This window comes from Arvicola amphibius, chromosome 2 (genome assembly GCF_903992535.2).
Source record: "Arvicola amphibius chromosome 2, mArvAmp1.2, whole genome shotgun sequence".
NCBI classification, from domain to species: Eukaryota; Metazoa; Chordata; class Mammalia; order Rodentia; family Cricetidae; genus Arvicola; species Arvicola amphibius.
In genome coordinates, this window is record NC_052048.2 from 20,061,018 (window position 1) to 20,081,541 (window position 20,524).

The window sequence follows — 20,524 nt, forward strand, 5'->3', positions numbered from 1 at the left end:
TGCTTTGTGTCACCAACTACACTAGGAGAGCTGGCAGCATTGAGAATTCAATGCAGAGATCTGGTGTCGAAGGTAAAGGAATGGGGAAGATATTCACAATCAGGAGTCAGGACATGGGATTTCAGACATGTCTAAGTTTCTTTTGGCAGACCCAACGGTTGTCTGCAGAACAGGTGTCAGAAAACACTTCTGTCTGTGAGATGACCGCACAGCTGTTTTCTTTGTCCTTGCCAGTGACTTGTAATCTGAAGAGCAAAAAATAGCTACTCCTAGTGTTTAGGATTTTCTTGCAATTATCACATCAGTCATCAGCCGTTTTTGGACATTTAAGGAAACTAAGATTACATAGTGCTTAAGAATAGTAAACACAGAGTACAAACATTATAAATACACATAATCAATAAAGATATCACCTAGAGAAACCTCTAGACTTTTCAGTTGTATCCTCACTGGAGAGGAATTAGTCCATCAAGAATAATTATCATGATGTATGAAAAGTAGAAGGTTTTATTCCTAGTTCTACTACAATAGATCTTGGGATCATGTTAAAGGCATCTTCATTTTACTGATTTCAGTTCCCTTAAATATATAGGCTATAAGCACCTACTGCTTAGAGAAAGCATTGAGGTATACATGAATGTATAACAATAGTTACACGGTAGGTGCTTAGTAAATGTATTCAACATGAAGGGTGAACACAGTGGGTTTACAGAATTTGATAGAGAGAAAATAAGAGCCTCAACTCATGTGAAACAGAATCTGGTTCCTTCCCTTCTTATCCCAGAGATATAGGTTCTTTTCTCTAGCACAACACTAGTCCCACACCCAGGGTTCCTGGGATCACTGCAGGTGGGAAGGAGACCAGAAGTCAGCACTAACACATGCAGTTTCTCAGTGATGACAAGAAATTGGTGAGTTCAAGAGCAGCCTGTCTCAAGTGGAGGATGTCACCCAGCACGCAGTAGGCAGGCAGGGCTCCCTCATGGCTACTTTTGCTTGTCTTTCTTCATGGTGCCCCTTGTCCCTAAGCAATAAATTTTAGGTCACACTAGTGCCCAGCATGCTAATTAAAGTATGAACTTCCCTCAACTGGGCTTCTATAAATATTCTTACATCTTATTTTTTATCTTTTAGCTTCATCAATCTTCAAGATCTTTTTCCTAAGGCCTGTTTGTTCAAATCAGTGATTTCTTTTCAAAAAGCTTTTGGTGGATTTCCAGGGCTACCCCAGCCAGACCTACAGTGAGACCTCTAACTTTATCTCCTTTAATTCCCCAAATAATCCCGCTTGTAAAATTTTAACTTTCTTCTTGTTTTCCTAACCTGAAAACGAGGGCCCAGGGAGTTAGAATAAATGCTTACTTCATGGATGTGTCAAAGAGAGTTCGGGAAGGGAGGGAGAATGGAAGGGTCAAAGTTTGTGTAGAAGTGAGTGGAAAATTGTGGGGAAACCCCTTTCTAGCTTGTTTCCACCACTGTCCTGTGTATTCCAGGCTCACTGGCCCAGGCATTTCTGGGTGACTCTCCTGTCTCCACCTCCCATCTCTCTGCAGGAGTGCTGTGATACAGATGTGGACGTCTATGTTTGATTTTTTATATGGGTTCTGTGGACTGAACTGTGATATTTACACAGGTAGAACTTTTATGCAGAACCATTTTCTCAGTCTAGATAAACAAAAGCCAGTTGGACTGACACTCTTTCTATTGTAGCCTCCAAATTTATCTGCTCACTGCCATCTAATCAGAGCATCCTTTTATCAAAGAGTGAAATCACACAGCAGGTGAGCTAAATAATCTGCCCGACATGGATATCTTCACTTATCATCACATTTTCATTATGAATCAAAATTAGGTAAGCATTTTACATCATAGCACAATTATACAAAAAAAAACACACATGAAGAAAGAAGGAAAAATTAATCATTACTATGTGTAAAATCATTTTTAAACAGCAATGTCTATACCGAGACATTCTTCCTAGAGAAAGTAATTTCATGACACACTATGGTGCAACTTTGTTACCACAGTTCTAAAGACCACTGAATGATTTCTGTGTATGGGCAGAAAAATGATGTAGTGCCTAAGTGTGCTTACTGTTCTTGTAGGGGGCTCAGGTTCAAGTTTTAGCACACATATGGTAGCTCACAACCACCTGCAACTCCAGTTGCAAGAAATCTACTGCCTTTTTGGCTACTGTGAACTCCTGCATGTACATGGTATACATCCATACATACACTCAAGAACACACAGAAAATAAAACAAACAAATATGTTTTTAAATATCTAAGAAAGTGTGTATGTGAAAAAAAGAAAGAGAAAAAGAAATTCTATATGTTCCCCCCAAAACATTTAAAACTATTTTATCTCTAACAGTAAGAAGTTAGTCTATTTCCTGTCTTTTAAAATTCCATTGTAATTAAATATACACATATTATTATAAAGGGTTGCTATCTACTTGTACATGAAACTTTGCCACTAATTCTGAAATTGTCTTTTCAGTCTATTTCAACAATCTCATGAATTTATACACTAAATTAAAATTACAAAATTCAATTTTCAGTAAAAATGAATGTGAATTGAATATCTAAATAACTCATTTAATACTTACAGATCAGGATTTAAAGTAGAACCATTTGTCCACTTCCAGATATGTTCCACTTGTAAATATTTTAGTCCAATATAAAATTGATGTCCTTCTCTCTTTGAGAAATTCCGGAAGTATCTCTATAACCAAAACATAGTGGAAGACTTAAATTTCAATCTATTTATTCGTGACGCACTTTCTTCTACCAACCTTCTAAAACACTATTACTCCAGTCTGAAGCACATCCTTGCTCCCCACCAGCAGAATTCTCTCCCCTGTGAAACTGGTCTTTATATATTTCTGCTTTTAATTGATTCATCTCATTATTTTTTATTACTTTAAAGAAATACAAACCCAAATTCCCACTTCCTCCCCTTCCCCCCTCCCCTCCCACACTCACCACATCTCTGCTTCCCATCCCCTCCAATCTTAAGAGAGGGCAAGGCACACTGCCCTTTGGAAAGTCCAAGGCCCTCCCCACTACATCTAGGTTTTAAACTGTTTAAAATCCAAGTCTCCACTTCCTCAATGTAGACCATTGGTTAAAGTCCAGACATGTCATCAAAGCTTCAAGAAAGTGTTATGTTCTAAACTGAACAATTTTATTATCAATTTACCAATTCTTCTTGATCTTCAATGAGCAGCAAAGTGGCTCCTCTCACACAGCAGTCAGCTAGACCTTCAGACCAAGGTCTGGAAATTTGTGAAATAAATAAGCATTTATCCCGGTATGGCTGCCAATCTTTCAGGCACGTTGGTATGGCTGATCTCCCTAGAGTAAGAAAGAAGGTATGTTTATTTCTGCCCTGGTTCTGCTGCATCATAATCAACTCCACACAGGAGTTGTTTCATTTAACAAATGCTGGAACAAGGCTAATGCTGTCATATGTCAATGAATCATAATTAATGACAAAGGATTAATTTTATGTTTGTTTTCTATTAATTTACTTCAGACAAAGTAAACTGTCTAACATTTTCACTAAAATAACTAACTATATGGAGATAGAGACAGAGACCCATATTGGAGCACTGGACTGAGCTGCCAAGGTCCATATGAAGAGCAGAAGGAGTGAGAACATGAGCAAGGAAGTCAGGACCGCAAGGGGTGCATCCACCCACTGAGGCAGTGGGACTGATCTAATGGGAGATCACCAAGGCCAGTTGGACTGGAACTGATGGAGCATGTGATCAAACCAGACTCTCTGAATGTGGCTGACAGTGGAGGCTGATGGAGAAGCCAAGGACAATGGCACTGGGTTTTGATTCTACTGCATGGACGGGCTTTGTGGGAGCCTAGTCTGTTTGGATGCTCACCTTCCTGGACCTGGGGGAGCAGGGAGGACCTTGGACTTCCCATAGGGTAGGGAACCCTGACTGCTCCTTGGACTGGAGAGGGAGGGGGAGGGGAAATGGTGGGAGGGGAGGGAAGTGGGAGGAGGTGGAAATGTTCAATAAAAAAATAAATTAAAAAATATCAACTATTTCACCTTTTAACTTGATATTTGCCTATTCAGATTCTGTGAACCAGCAACCTGAGGGAGCATGGCCAGGCATATAAGAGCATAAATGTCAAGGTCCAACAGCTTCAGTGCAGTTTTCAGTACCAACACTTATAAACCCTGTGACTTCCTGCAAGTTCCTAATGGTTTTATGTTCTTCTCAGACATAAAAGGTGATAAAGCAACTTCATTGAAGGCTGTTTTGAACTTCAACGAGTTAACTCACATTTTCTGTCAAAAATCACCTCTTATTGTAAGGAAATTCAAGCAACACACCAATTACCTGTTGGTTCAGTCATGATCTCTTGAGCAGCCACGCCATTTTTTTCTATTGGTGCTTTTCTCACTAAGAATCCCACTAGTAAATAAGGAAGCATACAGAGAGGATTAAATGCTGAAATGAATGGTAGAATGAGTGTGCTCTTTTTTCTTTATTTGTCTTGGTGGGGGAGTTGAAAGAGGTTTCTCTGTGCCACAGTCCTGACTGTGCTGGAACTCTCTATGTAGACCAGGCTGACTTCAGACTCATGGAGACCCACCTGCCTCTGACTCCCAAGTGCTGGGATTATAGGTGTGTGTTATCACACCCAGCTGTTTTATTTCTCATTTCAGGCAGTCAAGGTATTTCATCTGGAAATCTGAACTGAGGATAAAATGTTGGCCCACTGGATTAAGAGAGAAATTTGGAGACAGGTCATATCACATGAAATACACAGAACATGTGGATTTAAACAGTGATGAGAGGTTGCATATCATTGATTGCCAAGTCAATCTGTGGGTTTGCTCGTCTTCAATTACATCCACTACAAGAAAACTTTTATCAAGCATTTAATAAGCTAAATATGAGGTTCTCATAGCTTTCTTTGTTATTATCATCTTTTGTCACAATTTGACTTTTACTTTTTATATTTCAAGATGCACATGTGCCATATCCTATAATGGCTTTCAAAAAAATGAAGAATGGAAGAATGTTAAATTTCTGCAGTGGACATGGGATATTGCCCTATAACATTACATGCAATTGATCTTCCCCTAGGCTCAAAGAGGCCAAATTGCTATGAAGAAAACTAATATGTATGTGGGGAAATTATAAAGCTAAAGCGCTTGCCTTACGTACTTGAGATACCGAGTCCAGTCAGAATCAAAACAAGAAGGATCAGTCCAGCACAGCTGAGTTTCAGTGCCAGCCGATGCCAGCGTGTGCACTTACAGGCATCTAAGAAGGGCAAAGAATATACTTGTTAAATAGTCACGTTGGGTACATCAGAGGTAAATGTCAGAGGCGGTTTCCTGGGACCTCCCTTAACTACAAGTAATATTTCCAAAACTCTTGGTGTACTGATTGAACTGAATTTAATGCTACATTCTGTGTGCAGTATTTTACACACACACACACAAAGTGTGGGAGGGTCATTTTCCATCTTAAATAAGCACATACTACATCTGGTGACTACAGATTTTACAATTTGCTAATTTGATGCGTGACAGTAAGAACATCTTTTTATGGCTAAGTGGAGTACTGTAGAGATCTTTGTACCTTTTACTTAAAATAATGCATTATGGCTTGTCTTTGGGATGATTGTTCTGGTGATATCACTACTTTTCCAATTTGGGTTCATCACTGAGCAAGTGAGTGTTGCTGGGACACAAGCACTGGTTGCTAGTGATTCATTTCTTAACCTAAGCTGCAAGATCTCATTGTTTCTGGCCAGGGCAGTGTCCAACTTAAAACATTGAGATATTTATTCTTATAATTTTATAGCTAATGGTTTAAGATTGCTATTGAATGCAAGTAACAGAAGCTACAGACACTGAAATGGCAAAAACACTGTCTATTGCAGATAAGGGGTACCGTGCTGTAACATGACACACACTGTCTATAGCAGATAAGGGATACTGTGCTGTAACATGACACACACTGTCTATAGCAGATAAGGGATACTGTGCTGTAACATGACACACACTGTCTATAGCAGATAAGGGGTACTGTGCTGTAACATGACACACACTGTCTATAGCAGATAAGGGGTACTGTGCTGTAACATGACACACACTGTCTATAGCAGATAAGGGTACTGTGCTGTAACAAGATGTACACTGTGTCTATAACAGATATGGGGTACTGTGCTGTAATAAGACATACACTGTCTATAGCAGATAAGAGTACTATGCTGTAGCATGACATATACTGTATCTATAACAGATGTGGGGTACTGTGCTGTAGCATGACATACACTGTATCTATAGCAGATGTGGGGTACTGCGCTGTAGCATGACATACACTACGTCTACCACATTGCATTGCCCAGACACCAGGTTTGACATCTCTGCTTTCTTTGGTAACTATCAACAATGGATATCTTTTGTTTATTAGACAGTAAAATGTATTAATATTTGAAATGTGATCATCATGTACTACAACTTTGTGAATTTAACTTTTTGCTAAACTGTTTAAAAAAATGGTTTAGATATTGAAAACAATAACAGTTGTGTTTATAAAGGTAATAAGCAGAAATACTAGATGGATCTTACATGTCTAATTAATTACAATTCCCCTTCTGCTGTGATTTAGCTTCTAAAAGTTCCATGCATTACCATCTTATGAATGACTTTATAGATTTAATTATTAGAACAAAATATATTACTAAGAAAAGCTTTCCTCTCACTTTTTGTTTCAGTTCGTTCTTTTCTCAGATTGGTTTTCCTGTACCTTGGGCTAGTCCCAAACTCGCTCTGTGGTTAAGGATGACCTTGAGCTCCTGATACTCCCATCTCCATTTCTCAAGTACTAGAATTATAGTTGTGCTTTACCATGCATGGGTAGGAATTCCTGATTTCAATAGCTACAGATTTCTTTGTTTTGTTAGTTTTCTATTTTTTAAATATTTCTTGGTGTAATTGATGGCATACTTTGAGTTACATGTTAAAATTTGAAGCCAGATATGCTAAAATGTTTTCTTATTCTCAATATGTGGTCAAGAATTACACATTTGTCCTTTTCTACTTTCTTCTTTTTCTTTTCTTTCTTTTTTTTTTCATTATTTTTGGTGGCTGAATTGTATGACTGCAGACAAACTCTAGTGATCTTATGACTATAAAGCAGTTTTAGGATGCTGACAAACAATGATTAAATAAGTTAAAACACTTGATTCTGGCATGTCAGAGGAGCAGCAGACGGCAATTGAAGTTCGAAGTGTTAGTACCCCAGGAGGAAAATCCCTGATGAGTGAATCTCTGATGGTCAAGGCCCAGAGACCACAGACTCCAGAATGTATTTTGTTTCTGCTGTGCCTTTACATGTTTGCTGCTGTTATCTTTCTCTGGAATCTGGCTTGCTGTGAATGGGTGAGGGGAGATCAACACTGACTCTAATTTAGTGTGATATCTCATGGAAATATCCTGTTTTACTGGACATTTTTACTTGTAGACTATTATTAAGATAATTTCCTCTTAAACTGTACTGTTTAACTGAATCAATGACTCAATACAATAATAGTGTTAGTTTAAATAGGATTCTGATGATTGAGAGTTTTTAATAAATATAGTAAGAAATTAAGATAGAGGTTAGTTTAGTGGAAAAATTAATATAGTTAAAGGTAGGATAAAATATTGTCTTGCCTCTAATAAACCTGATACTGTAGAATATTAAAAAAATATAACAAGGAAGTGTCACACAGCTATAGCACATAAGTTTCTATTGAGGAATCACAGAATCTGTGACTTAGAATAATATTCCTGGGTTCTTAGGAAAACTTATTTTTCACCTGTAATGCATAAAATGTTTAATCATGTTAAGTGATATGGAAAGCATGCTGCCTTTTACTTGTATTCATTGTAATCATTCATTTGAAAACTAGAATGTAACCACATTATAATTTTTATATTGCCTGAAAGATTTTGTTGGGGTATATAACCTTTAGAGGAAAAATAAAGAGCAAATACACAAGAATAAAGAAGGAAAACAAGAATTAGAATAAAGAACAAAGGGTTAGGACAAAACCACCAAAAGAAAAAGAAGAAACATAAAGATAAGAAAAGAGAATACAGAACACAGAATAAAGAATGCAGAAGAAAGAAATCATCAAGAGAGTGAGTGAGTGTATTTTCCTTTATACCCACAGATAAAAGTATCATAGCACACTGACTCTGTGGATTCCCTCAGAGCCCCGTGATGCTGGGTGCTGTCCCCCTCTGCCCCTCTTCCCCGTTAGCAGAAATCATTTTAAGTGTTTTGAGAAAAACAAAAAAGGCAGAATGAGTAGAAATGTTCCCAGAAGATAGGAGACAACTTCCCTTAGTCATATCGATAGACCCAGTAATTCACTTTCACTGCTAACTAAAACTTTTCACACATAAAAATCTATTGAACCTATATGGATGTTCCCCATCATATCCTCTATACAAATAAGAACAACAATTTAAGACAATGAGATCATCTTAGACACTGTAGGGAATATGGAGATCATCTAAAGCACAAAGGATTATGTACATAGCTCCTGTGCAAATACCACATTTTATAGAAGAGACTTAATATCATAAGAAGAGGTTTTATAAGCAATATTCTGTGGACAGTGAGCAATGCTGTGTGGTCAAAGTGAAACAAGACTGTCATGGAAGGGAACACAGTACACTGAACTTTGAAATGAGATCATGGAATGTCATTTCTTCTGTGTAAGTCATGCTGTGTGACTTCATAAGGAGACAGAAGCAGATACTAGATAAACTTCAAGGCCTCAAAGACACCACAAATATGAGAAGATCAGTGTATCTATATCAGTCTAGAATTTCTCCTGAATACTAGTGAGACACAGAGGGACTGAGCCCAGTAAATAAGCCTAACAAGTCCTCTCTCTCTGTGTATGTGTGTATTTTATATTTCTCTCTTCTCTCAATCTTTCCACCCTCAAAATTCTGAATTCTTTTATATAATTGAATTATTTTTGTACAGTCACTATTTTTATGGTTTTTACTAAAGTCTAATATTCAGAACAATCATATTTCAAATTTATAATGCAACACAATACAATACTGACAATACTGGGGACAATATGTTGAGGTGTCATAAACCAGAAATTTCCTCATCTATAAAATGTCTGGACAATATCTACTTTAAGAACTTTCAGAATTTATTAAACAGTTCTAATAAATTCCAAAGCATAGCATCTTGTACAAAGCACTATTGAACATACAGTAATTCTGCCCCCACAAACACCTACACACACACACACATACACACTCACACACACACACACACAAGTGGTTTTTTAAAATAAAAGTAAAAAATTATTTGGGTGCTTTTTAAAAGTGTTATTTTTTACACTAAGGAATAAGGAATTGCATAGACACCCATCCCTGTTTGATCTCTTCTGTATGAGATTAGAATGAGTGGATAGACCTTTAAAAAACCATGTGAACTTTAGTTATGTGGAAGTTTCAGCTTCAGGCTGTTTGTTTGTTTGTTTGTTTGTTTGTTGTCCACATAATAAGTCACCTTTGTAACACAAGCGGGGCCTGCTTGTTGGGGTTTCTGTCCCGACTGGTACCCCACAGCTGGCAAGCCCCAAAGAAAGTCACACAGAGATCTCTGTAAGTTATAAAGCTGATTGGCCCATTAGCTCAGGTTACTTATTTGCTCTATCTGATCTATTTTTGCCATATGGCTTGGTACCTTTTTCAGCTGGCATTCAGGGTCACACCCTGCTCCCTCGGTGGTCTACACAGGACTAGGAGGAATCAACTTCTTCCCAGAATTCTCCTGTTCTCATTGCATCATTTCTACTTCTTGTCTGGTTTTCCCACCTATACTTCCTGCCTGGCCAATCAGCTTTTATTTAAAACATGATTGACAGAATATAGACAATTCTCCCTCACCATACCTTCACTGTTCCAGACATTTCAATGGCTTCCACTTCACAGTTATTTGATCCTATGGAATGTTTTTGAAATCCCTTTACACTGATCACATTCCTCCTGACAGTCTCCACACTACTTCAGGCATGCATGTTCCCTGACAGCACCACATAAATGTTTTCCCTTTTCATTTGCAAGTCTAACTTCCTCTAAGTCTCATGTCTCAGATACTCAGACTTGGTCCCCAGAGACTTCGAGGATTTGACTCAGCATCATCTCCCAAAAAGCCCTGCCATGATCACTTTGTTTGACATGATGCCATCTCTAATGGCAAAATCTTAATTTCCATGTAAGTGTTTTTTTGCTGGCATTGAGCACCACACAGTCTTTGAGGCAGGTATCCAATGATTGCACACAAAGTCATATAGACTATAAAGAAAAGATGTTCATGTTTGTTTACATCTGGATCTTCATCTAGAAAAATACTGACACTTAGTAGATACTTTTCTAAGTGAATGAATGAACTCTGTACAAATTTTATCCATCCTACTATCAAGGCTAACCTTTGATCATGTGACCACAAAGCAGGGTGCTGCCTATGTCCCTCTTTCTGTTTTTGTGTGTTTATTGGGAGATTTAATCACTTTGCTGTGAATTTCCCACACTTTGAGCTGTGTAGCTAATGGATCCAGGCTGTTTCATTTCTTTCACTACCTGGTCAGTATTTTCTCTTCACAGGCTTTGTTCTACCTTTATTCTACTGCTTTTGTCCTTTAGGTTTCTATTCAAGTTGATGGTATGTAGGAAAATAATCACAATCAAGGCAGACAAACTTTCTAGTCTCTTGAACTGGGATCATGGCTAGTAGTGTTGAGGATATCTCATTGTCTTTTTCAACATTCATTTCTTTACACCCACTTCAACAAGCCCTTTCCCATTCTTTTGCTAGGCTTGAACACAAGGGAAAGAAAAGCATGATGCTTCCTATCATGTCTGCTCACTGGAATCCTCCCAGTAGTATCAAAGCCTCCTCTTTCCCCTGACCCATTGTGAAGATGATAATGAAGCAGATTTGATGAGTCTAAGATGATTTCCTGATTTTCACTTTTTTTATTTAATAGTTCCTAACCTATCAGTGGACATGTCAAAGAGCAGCAGGTGGCAATTGACTTCAGGAGATCCACCCACTGGAATGCAAGGCACTGATGGGTGAATCTCTGATAGACAAGGCCTGGAGGGCTTTGTCCCCAGAATGTCTTTTGCTACTGCTGTGCCTTTATGTGTTTGCCACTGATATTTTTCTCTGGTATCTGTCATGGTGTGAATGGGTTTGGGAGGATCACCACTGCATTTAATGTATTGTGATTATCTCACAGACATATCCTGTTCTAATGGGCATTTTTACCTGTGGATTATTATGAAGATGATTGCCTCTTAAGCTGTAATGTTTCACAGAAGTAATGATTTTATACAATAACAGTGTTATTTTAAATAGAATTTTGATGATTGGGGATTTTCAATAAATATAGTAAGGTATTGTGATAGAGGTTAGTTTAATAGGAAAATGTATATAGGAAATAGCAGGATATAGTTTTGTCCTTACCCCCTGATAAAGCAGGAGCTGAAGAGAATATAAAATAGAACCAAGGAAGTGCCATGCAGCTAGGACTTATGAGTTTCTCTTGAGGAGCCCTATAGACTGTAGCCTAGGTTAGTGATTAAAGAAAACAATTGATTCCTAGAAGTTAGGCTAGCACAAGTCTTTAAATATTAATATTGGGAGATGTGTTAATGGGTTTTGGTGTGCATCATAGCTAAAACCAAGCTTTAAATAATGGCAAGGTTAGTTTAAGATTTTTTTAATAACTTTGCAGTAGCCAATCTTGGGGAACAATTTTAAGTTTGGAAAGGTACAGTTTTAATAGTTGTACAAGGAACTCATTGAGATCAGGAAACAAAAACAATGATATCGCTGGTTAATGCACCTTTCTTGATCAGATGTGTTGGTGAACAAAGGAAATGCTCAATTTCCCATACCCATTTCTGCCCTCAGCTTCTTGATTTAAAAATAAAAAACAAACAAACCTGTTGATGAATGGTTATGTACCCCAGGGATTTTAAGAGAGATGACTGTTTTTCATAAATGGAAGTTTAGATTTGTGATTCTTTTAAGTTTTTTCATAAGATTGCCTTTTGAAATAAATAATAAAGTGATCATTTCTTTCTTTGTAACCACAAAATGCAGACTGCCAGCAAAAGAACTGTCTGTCAAGAATACCTTGCTTGCTTACACTCTGTTAATATATAGTAGCTTGATTGTACATGAATGTATGTGAGTTGGGGGGAATAATTTCTTTTTCTCCTGTAACAACAAGAGGAAATAAAGGGGAAACAAATTAGAAGGGAAGACGTCAAGCTTTCACTATTTGCAGATGATAGGAGAGTATATATAAGTGACCCACAAAACAGCCAGAGACCTCCTATAGCTGATAAACAACTTCAGTAATGTGGCAGGATGTAAGATTAACTAAAAAAAATCAATATCCCTCCTATATACAAATGATAAATAGGCTGAGAAAGAAATCAGAGAAACATCCCCTTTTATAATAACCACAAATAGCATAAAATATCTTGGGATAACTGAATCCAAACAAGTGAAAGAACTGTAAATCTTTGAAAAAAAAGAAATTGAAGAAGATATCAGAAAATGGAAAGATCTCCCATGCTCTTGCATAGGTAGGGTCAACATAGTAAAAATAGCAGTCTTACCAGAAGCAATCTAGGGATTCAGTGCAATCCCTAACAAAATTCCAACACAATTTTTCACAGACCTCAAAAAAATACTCAACTTTGTATAAAATAACAACAACAAAAAAACAGAATAGCCAATACAATGTGCAATAAAGGAACTTCCAGAGGCATCACCATCCCAGACTTCAAAGTCTACTATAGAGCTACAGTAATAAAAACAGTTTGGCATTGGCATAAAAACAGACACATGGATCATTGGAATCAAACTGAAGACCCTAATACTGATCCACACACCTATGAACACCGGATTTTTGACAAAGAAACCAAAACTGTACAGTGGATAAAAAAATGCACCTTCAAAAAATGGTGCTAGCATAACTGGTTGTTGACATGTAAAAAAAGACAAATAGGTCCATATCTATCCCCATGCACAAAACTCAAGTTTGTGTGTATCAAAACCTCAACATAAATCCAGATACATTGAAACTGATAAAAGAGATAGTAGGAAATAGCTTTGAATCCACTGGCACAGGAAACCACTTCCTAAATATAACACCAATAGCACAGACTCTGAGATCAACAATCAATAAATGGGACTTCCTGAAACTAAGAAGCTTCTGTAAGGCAAAAGATATGGTCTTTTGGCAATTTTTTTTTTTTTTTGGTTTTTCGAGACAGGGTTTCTCTGCAGCTTTAGAGCCTGTCCTGGAGCTAGCTCTTGTAGACCAGGCTGGTCTCGAACTCACAGAGATCCGCCTGCCTCTGCCTCCCGAGTGCTGGGATTATAGGCGTGCGCCACCACCGCCCGGCTGTCTTGTGGCAATTTTAGACACATTTTCTCCCCCAGTCTCTGGCCACTTTTTACCCACCCTCATCTCATGTCATCCTTTTGAGTATTACCTCAGTTTTAAATGTTTCTTTCACTCAGACTACTAAACTCTCTGGAAGAGGAAAGGGCTGTTGTGCCCAATGCTAATTACTAGGTGTGCAACTGGATTAGAGTTGAGTCAAAATGCTTGTGCTCTGGACCAGGATCTGGAATGGGCAAGATACATTACAGCAAGTCGGCAGTGTCTCTAAAAGTATTTTCTGATCATATATGCAAAATATTACTTATTCAGAATCTTTTAACTGACACTGAATAACCCTGTTCACATTTCATGAACTCCTTGAATAAAATTGCATTTAAGTTTTTCTCTCTAAAGTTGCGATTATCTGACATGTTTTTGAGCATGTGAGTGAGTATGTGACTGTGTGAGCGTGTGAGTGTCTGTGTTTTTGTGCCTGTATGACTGCAGGTGTATGCATGCCGCACTAGGTGTAGAGTTGAAAGATCAACTTTCAGCAGGTGATTCTCTTTCTACCAAAGGTCTTGGGAAATGACTCTGATTGTCAGGTTTGTGCAACAAGTACTCTTACCTGAGGAGTACTTTTCACCATCCCAAAGCAATCATTTAAAACTGTAATTTAATGGGAACCATAACTCTAGACTATATTCAAGCACTGAAATGAGAAATAAAGCCTCTTACCTGAGGGAAGAGATGGAGGTGATGCATGGCTAAGCACTCGGGTCCTGGCTACACTCAAGTCAGCATAAACCACTGATGTGTCCATTGCAGGTGGAAGATGTGACACTGACTTCTGGACGAGGTAAAACTCAAAACTCTGTGAGGCCAAATGAACAAAAGGAAATCCGCTGTGAATGCTCTACTGTCTGCATCCACACCCACACACACTTGCAGTTGAGGGCTTTTCTACTGTTACCGAATCTGGTGTCCATTGTGCTCACACAGTTTGCATGTTCTTATCTTTCAAGCAGAATGATGGTAGGCATTTTGAGAAAATTCTGGAAAAGACTTTTTGTCTTTCTTTCTTTAACCATCTGTTCTCAGTTATTTCCTCAGAATAAAGGTCAGAGTAAATTATTACCTACTGTAGAATATTCCTTTACTCTATGCGAATATATTTCACTGTCATTGGTTTAATAAAGAAGCTGAACAGAATAAGTTTAGGCAGGAGAGCCACTCGAGGAGACTGCTGGAAGGAAAAAGGATGAGTCTGGAGTTGCCAGCCAGATGCAGAGGAAGCAGAAGAAAACCTGCTGTGTTAATAAATATGCCACCACATGGCAGAGTGCAAATAAGGAATATGGATTAACTTAACATGTAAGAGCTAGTTAGCAATAAGGATGAGCTGTTGGCTGAGCATTTATTTTGCTATAAGCCTCAGTGTGTTTATTTGAGAGTGGCTGCACTACAGAAAACCTCTGCCTAAAACCACCCAATCTTGAATTGAAATTTAAGGAATCACTCCCCACTAAACTCCCAGAAATTGATATAAGATATTTTGTGATTGATAGATGATTGGTAGATAGATAGATACATACATACATGATAGATAGACATATGGGTGGGTAGATAGATAGATGATAGATAGATGATAGATAGATAGATAGATAGATAGATAGATAGATAGATAGATAGATAGATAGATAGAGATAGATGATAGATAGATAGATGATAGATAGATAGATAGATAGATAGATAGATAGATAGATAGATAGATAGATAGATAGATAGATAGATGATAGATAGAGAGATAGATAGATAGAGAGATAGATAGATAGATAGATAGATTGATTGATTGAGATGGATAGATACATGATGAGGTAGACACATGATGACATGGATAGATAATAAAAAGATAGGCAGATAGATAGATAGATGATAGATAGATAGATGATAGATGGATAGATGGAGATAGAGAGATACATAGATACATAAAAAGATACATAGAAACATAATACATAGTGATCTGAGGAGGGAGCCACGTGTGCCTTTCAGCATTGTCCTGAAGGTTCTCATGGATATAAAAATATTCACCTGACTGAAATGATGTTATCTGTCAGAGCTACTGAGACTGGAGGACTTAGGTTTATGGAATGTGCTAACTCCTCCAAGGTTTTTTTCAGGTAGAGACTTAAAGCAAGACGACAAATTTCAGGTCAGACATTTGCAGATTACAGGTGAAAAAAGAAAATCAAAGATTTCCTTAAAATCACTTCTGTGATCAGAATGTGCTCACAATTACACGGCAGTGGCAGCAGTCTCTTGGTTGTGAGTTCCAGAAGATAGGAGGTGTATACGCACAGCACGGGGAGCACATTCATTCCCAAAGACTATTAATGATTACAAAGTGAGAGGAAGCCAGCATAAGGTCTCACTCAAGACTCAGTGAAACCTCCTGAGCTGTCACTGTTTGATGACAGTCATTTCCCTCAACACCACTCACAAGGATCTGCCTCATTTGCCATCTAGACCTAAGATTTCAACAAGTGTGCAAGACTTTCCAGAGTTGTCCATCCTGAGTTACTCTATACAGTTCTAGAATATTATTCAATCTAGCATGTAGAAATTTCATTGTATATTTTATAAGGTTCTCAAGTTTCATTATACATAAGAATCACCTGAAAATTTGTTAACAGTGCCTGTTCTTGCCACATTAACTCTTTTCTTTGTCAAGATAGTTTAGCTTTACATGGGGAATGTGTGAATAAACATGCCAAGTATTAATTTCTTTCATGGCAAACACTTGAATAAGCAATGCTGCTAATGAAAGCTGTGGGGATGAATAGGAAACATCAATAGATTGAAGAGAAGTCTGATGCTCTAAGCAGAAGGTTCACATGATGCTGTGAGGAGACCGAACTTTAGCTGTAAGTTCTGAAACCATCTGTGGCTACGAGAAATCCACAATAGTTCTGCTAAGAACAGCAGGTTTGGGGTGAGATGATTTCTGATAAAGATGCTCACAAATACCTCTGCTCTACAAAGTGTGAACTAAGTGGAAAAAACAACCAGAGATAAGTGTCATTTGTCCAAATGAGTGGGAAAAAACTGACCACTTGTTGGTTACACAATGTCAGAAACAATAACTACTGCACAGTTATATAGCTATCATTGTACAGATACTAAAATATACTCTACTAACATTACACTCCTGGAAAGTTTAGCTGTGTTAATAATGTCCTTTAATCACCCAATTTCCAGGATGATTTTTTTTTGATTAAGTGCATGTTTTATTGAAGTCAGCCTGCTCTACTCAAGCAAGTACTTGAAAGACAAAACTTAGTATTGAACAAATAAGACCTTCTGAGAGCCCAGAGGCTGATGAGAGCTTTCAGCCATCTCAAACCTTTGGTTATTCCTGAAAACAGTGCCTACAAGGGATAAATTTTGCATTTACTGTTTTTGAGTTCATATATTTTCTAATAGAGAAGGAGATGAACAGATATTTAACAGAATCAGCCTAGAAAGAAATAAAAAAATCAAAATATGAAGCTTGCAAACTAACATTGTGCTTGGCATGGTTCCTTTAATATATAAATCACTGAATTAATACTCAAAGTTTAGCAAGCTCTGCTGTCTGTCCATATAATTTCAATTTATAATCAAGGTTTCTTGGTGTCATTTTGCAGTGCGAAACTTGCTGGTAATGGACCATCTTAATCTATGGTCATTAACCCTACTTACTGTGTTTTTATTAGGAAAGGTGATTAAGTACAGAACACACATTGCATTCACAACATGGTTATTACTTGAACTCCAGTCTCTAAGCTGAAATCCATTCGCTGAGGGGATGGCACCCACACGATCATCCATGTTTACAACTTCAAATGCTATACATAGTTGCCATAGTACACACTTAGCAATTCAGAAAATTATTACCCTCTCCTTTATTTTCCAGGCCCAGTTCAAACAAAAATAGGAAACCCGACCTTCACTTAATGACCAAATCTGTTAACAGTTTTGTCATGGTACCTAGTTCGGCCCAAATGGAATATTTCACCAACACCAGATGTCACCGGCTTAGTTTCATAAGCATGAAAATGCACAAATGGTCATCTGTAGCAGAGGTGTTTAAATAACTGCTATTATATGTTGATAGTATAATGCTTCTATTCCTGTCAACCACGTATAATATAGGTAAAGACTTTTGATGAGATGTGGATTGCTGCAACAAAAATGCAAGATTTATTCTTTATTCTTGACCCACAGTTACTGCGCTGTGCAGGAGATCCTGTTTAACAAGACACCAATTGCCATTGTAAAAGTCCTTGCTGTCTGGTTCCTTTTTCAAAAATTTTAGGAAAGTCAGATAATAGCTGGAATTTGCTAGACACAATCTGAAATTGGTAATAGAAAGGAAATAAATCCTATCTTTAAAAAGTAATTTATTCTAGACATTTGCATGAAAAATTAAGGGGTACAGTTGCATTTCCATGAGAAATGAAGAACTGTTGCTTAATTGCTCACAGAAAAGGTGTGGTCTTGAGCAAGTCCCTTCCTGGCCATCTTGGAAACATCACCAATGCAAAGAAGGTCAAGTTCTGTGACCTGGCTCGTACCGAGGGGCTTAGAGAAGAGTCATGCAAAGAACGTCTCATTTTAATATGTAAGCAGTGACTGCTAGTCTACCATTTTCAATAAATAAAGGCCGGCTGGAGTCCTTATCACCAAATTCTTACTCAGAACCTTCTCTCTGTGTGTCCAGTTATTTCAGAGTTACTGCCAGAAGACAGCTTGTTCTTCCAACACATATGCACAGGCACACGCACACACATGCATGCAGGCACGCACGCATGCACACAAGTTAAGGGCTTAAGTTTATGTGAGATCAAGTAGGGAAACATAGAGCATAAAAGGGAAGCAAATTCATCTACTTACAGTTTTTTTAAAGTTAGTGGTGCTGGGAGGTGCAGGTTATTTCACACTGAGCACATTGGGAAGGGAGACTCACATAGGTTGGATATTTCAGACTTGTACTAGCTACTCTTCAAATGTTTTGTGGAGCAAGATACAGAAACTATAAAAGCTACGCAAATACAGGATGATTTTTTTTTAACCACGAGATACATCAGAATTCAGGACTGCCTTGATCTTGTCATAATAAAATATATAGATAGAGAGAAAACAGAAAATGTGTGAGAGAGATTACTATGTGGTGTTATATACAAACAATGTGGCATTAAAAATAAGTAAGTCAAATGGTGAATGATTATAAATATTCCAGGGTTTTAGAGTGTAGAAATAAAGAAAGTATACTTGAATGTCTCAAGAAAAATTAATGGGAAGTTTTTAACTAGAAGTCTATTTTGATATCAAGCCATTGCAGGTTAATAATGGGAGCCAAAGAAAATCAATGCCTTCATGTGGAAACAAATGTGATAAAGTAATAATTATATTCCAGAAGGTGAAAATACTATAATTAAGTTGAAATATGATTTAAAAAAATCTTCTTCAGGCTAAAAACAAGAAGGAATGGTGACATGAGCAGACTGGCTCACCAGGAAGCTACAAGCCCTCCTTCTCCACAGAGACACTGTTTTAAGCATTGCCATACAGACCAGAGCACCTCTGTGAGAAGTCTGCAGACTAGCTGGAAAGTTGAAGCCCGGGTCAATTTAAACCAAGATGCACTGCAGAGAAGAGGATAGGCAACTGATGCAACTCTGTCCTGCTTCATCCTGCAGAAGACCTAGGAGGAAACACCCCAGACTCTTTTTGTTTTTTTTTTTTTTTTTTTTTTTTTTTTTTTTTTTTTGGTTTTTCGAGACAGGGTTTCTCTGTGGCTTTGGAGCCTGTCCTGGAACTAGCTCTTGTAGACCAGGCTGGTCTCGAACTCACAGAGATCCGCCTGCCTCTGCCTCCCGAGTGCTGGGATTAAAGGCGTGCGCCACCACCACCCGGCTCACCCCAGACTCTTGAGAGACAGACCTATCCAAGACTTTCTCAGAGGCCCTGATGAAATAAAAAATGGAAACTATTTCTGTGTCCTGGCCCAGGGTTGAATGTGGCAAGACCAGTCTGGAGCTGGGGCCAGGTCTCAAAGGATTTGAAGTATCAGTCTGATCTTACTGCTAACATGGCACGTGATTGGCTTACTGAGATGTCTTTTGCAAAAGGATGTTTAAAACTTATCATAAAAGATGCTCAAGGATACTGTTGTAAGAGGTTGCTTGTTTGTTTTCCAGCCACCCAGACTCCTGAAATAACCACACAGAAACTCTATTAGTTAAATCACTGTTTGGCCTATTTGCTCTAAACTTCTTATTGAATAGCTTTTACATCTTAATTTAACGTATTTCCATTAATCTGTGTATCGCCACACGGTTATGACTTACCGGCAAGGTTCGGCAACTGTCTCTGGTAGCAGCTCCATGGCTTCTCTCTAACTCCTTCTTCTTTCTCCCAGCATTCGGTTAAGGTTTTCCTACCTACCTCTATTCCCCGTGCAGGCCCACGACAGTTTCTTTATTAACCAATGGTATTCACAGCATACAGAGGGGAATCCCACATTAGGATACCACAAAGAAAAAAAAATATAGGGAAGCAATGCATAGATAAATTATATGAAAGAAAATGTAGGAACTGCAAATAGAACCAAACATAAATTATGAAATGAAAACTATACTAACAGAACTAAAAATATGTTACTTTTAAATCTGGATAGGGGTGAAAGGATTGGGATAGAGAAGAGTTAAAAAATGGGTTAACCAAAATTAGGAAAGTATGAGAAAATCACATGAAAACACAGTAATTTATAAGCTAGTTTAAAATTTATGGTATTTTTAGTGTGTTTGAATTGAGGTGCCCAGCGTAGGTGAGAAATACTGTTCCCAGAAGACACGTGTTAGTAAACAAAACTCATAATGTGAATCATGAGATACTCTGCAAGTTACTGGTCAGAGAGACCCAAGACTTACTTAAAACAAGACAGGCTACTGCCATTGCTATTTACTCAACAGTGTTACTATAAGGGCAAGTGCCAATGGCCATGTC

The 20,524-nt window shown here is 37.8% G+C and overlaps 1 protein-coding gene across 2 annotated transcripts; it reads right to left on the minus strand.

Annotated features, from left to right (window-relative positions):
• Nucleotides 1–121: 121 nt before the first annotated feature.
• Nucleotides 122–14,344, minus strand: LOC119806545 (killer cell lectin-like receptor subfamily B member 1). Of its 2 annotated transcripts, none has more exons than XM_038318325.1 (6): nucleotides 14,213–14,344; nucleotides 5,209–5,298; nucleotides 4,366–4,440; nucleotides 3,201–3,355; nucleotides 2,608–2,723; nucleotides 122–245 (listed from the first exon to the last, which is right to left on the minus strand). In XM_038318325.1, the coding sequence occupies exons 1-6, from the start codon at nucleotides 14,295–14,297 to the stop codon at nucleotides 122–124; spliced, it is 645 nt and encodes a 214-aa protein (XP_038174253.1). In that variant the 5' UTR covers nucleotides 14,298–14,344. The 2 variants fall into 2 exon arrangements, with proteins under 2 accessions (XP_038174253.1, XP_038174252.1); XM_038318324.1 differs by having other exon boundaries at nucleotides 5,200–5,298.
• Nucleotides 14,345–20,524: the final 6,180 nt, after the last annotated feature.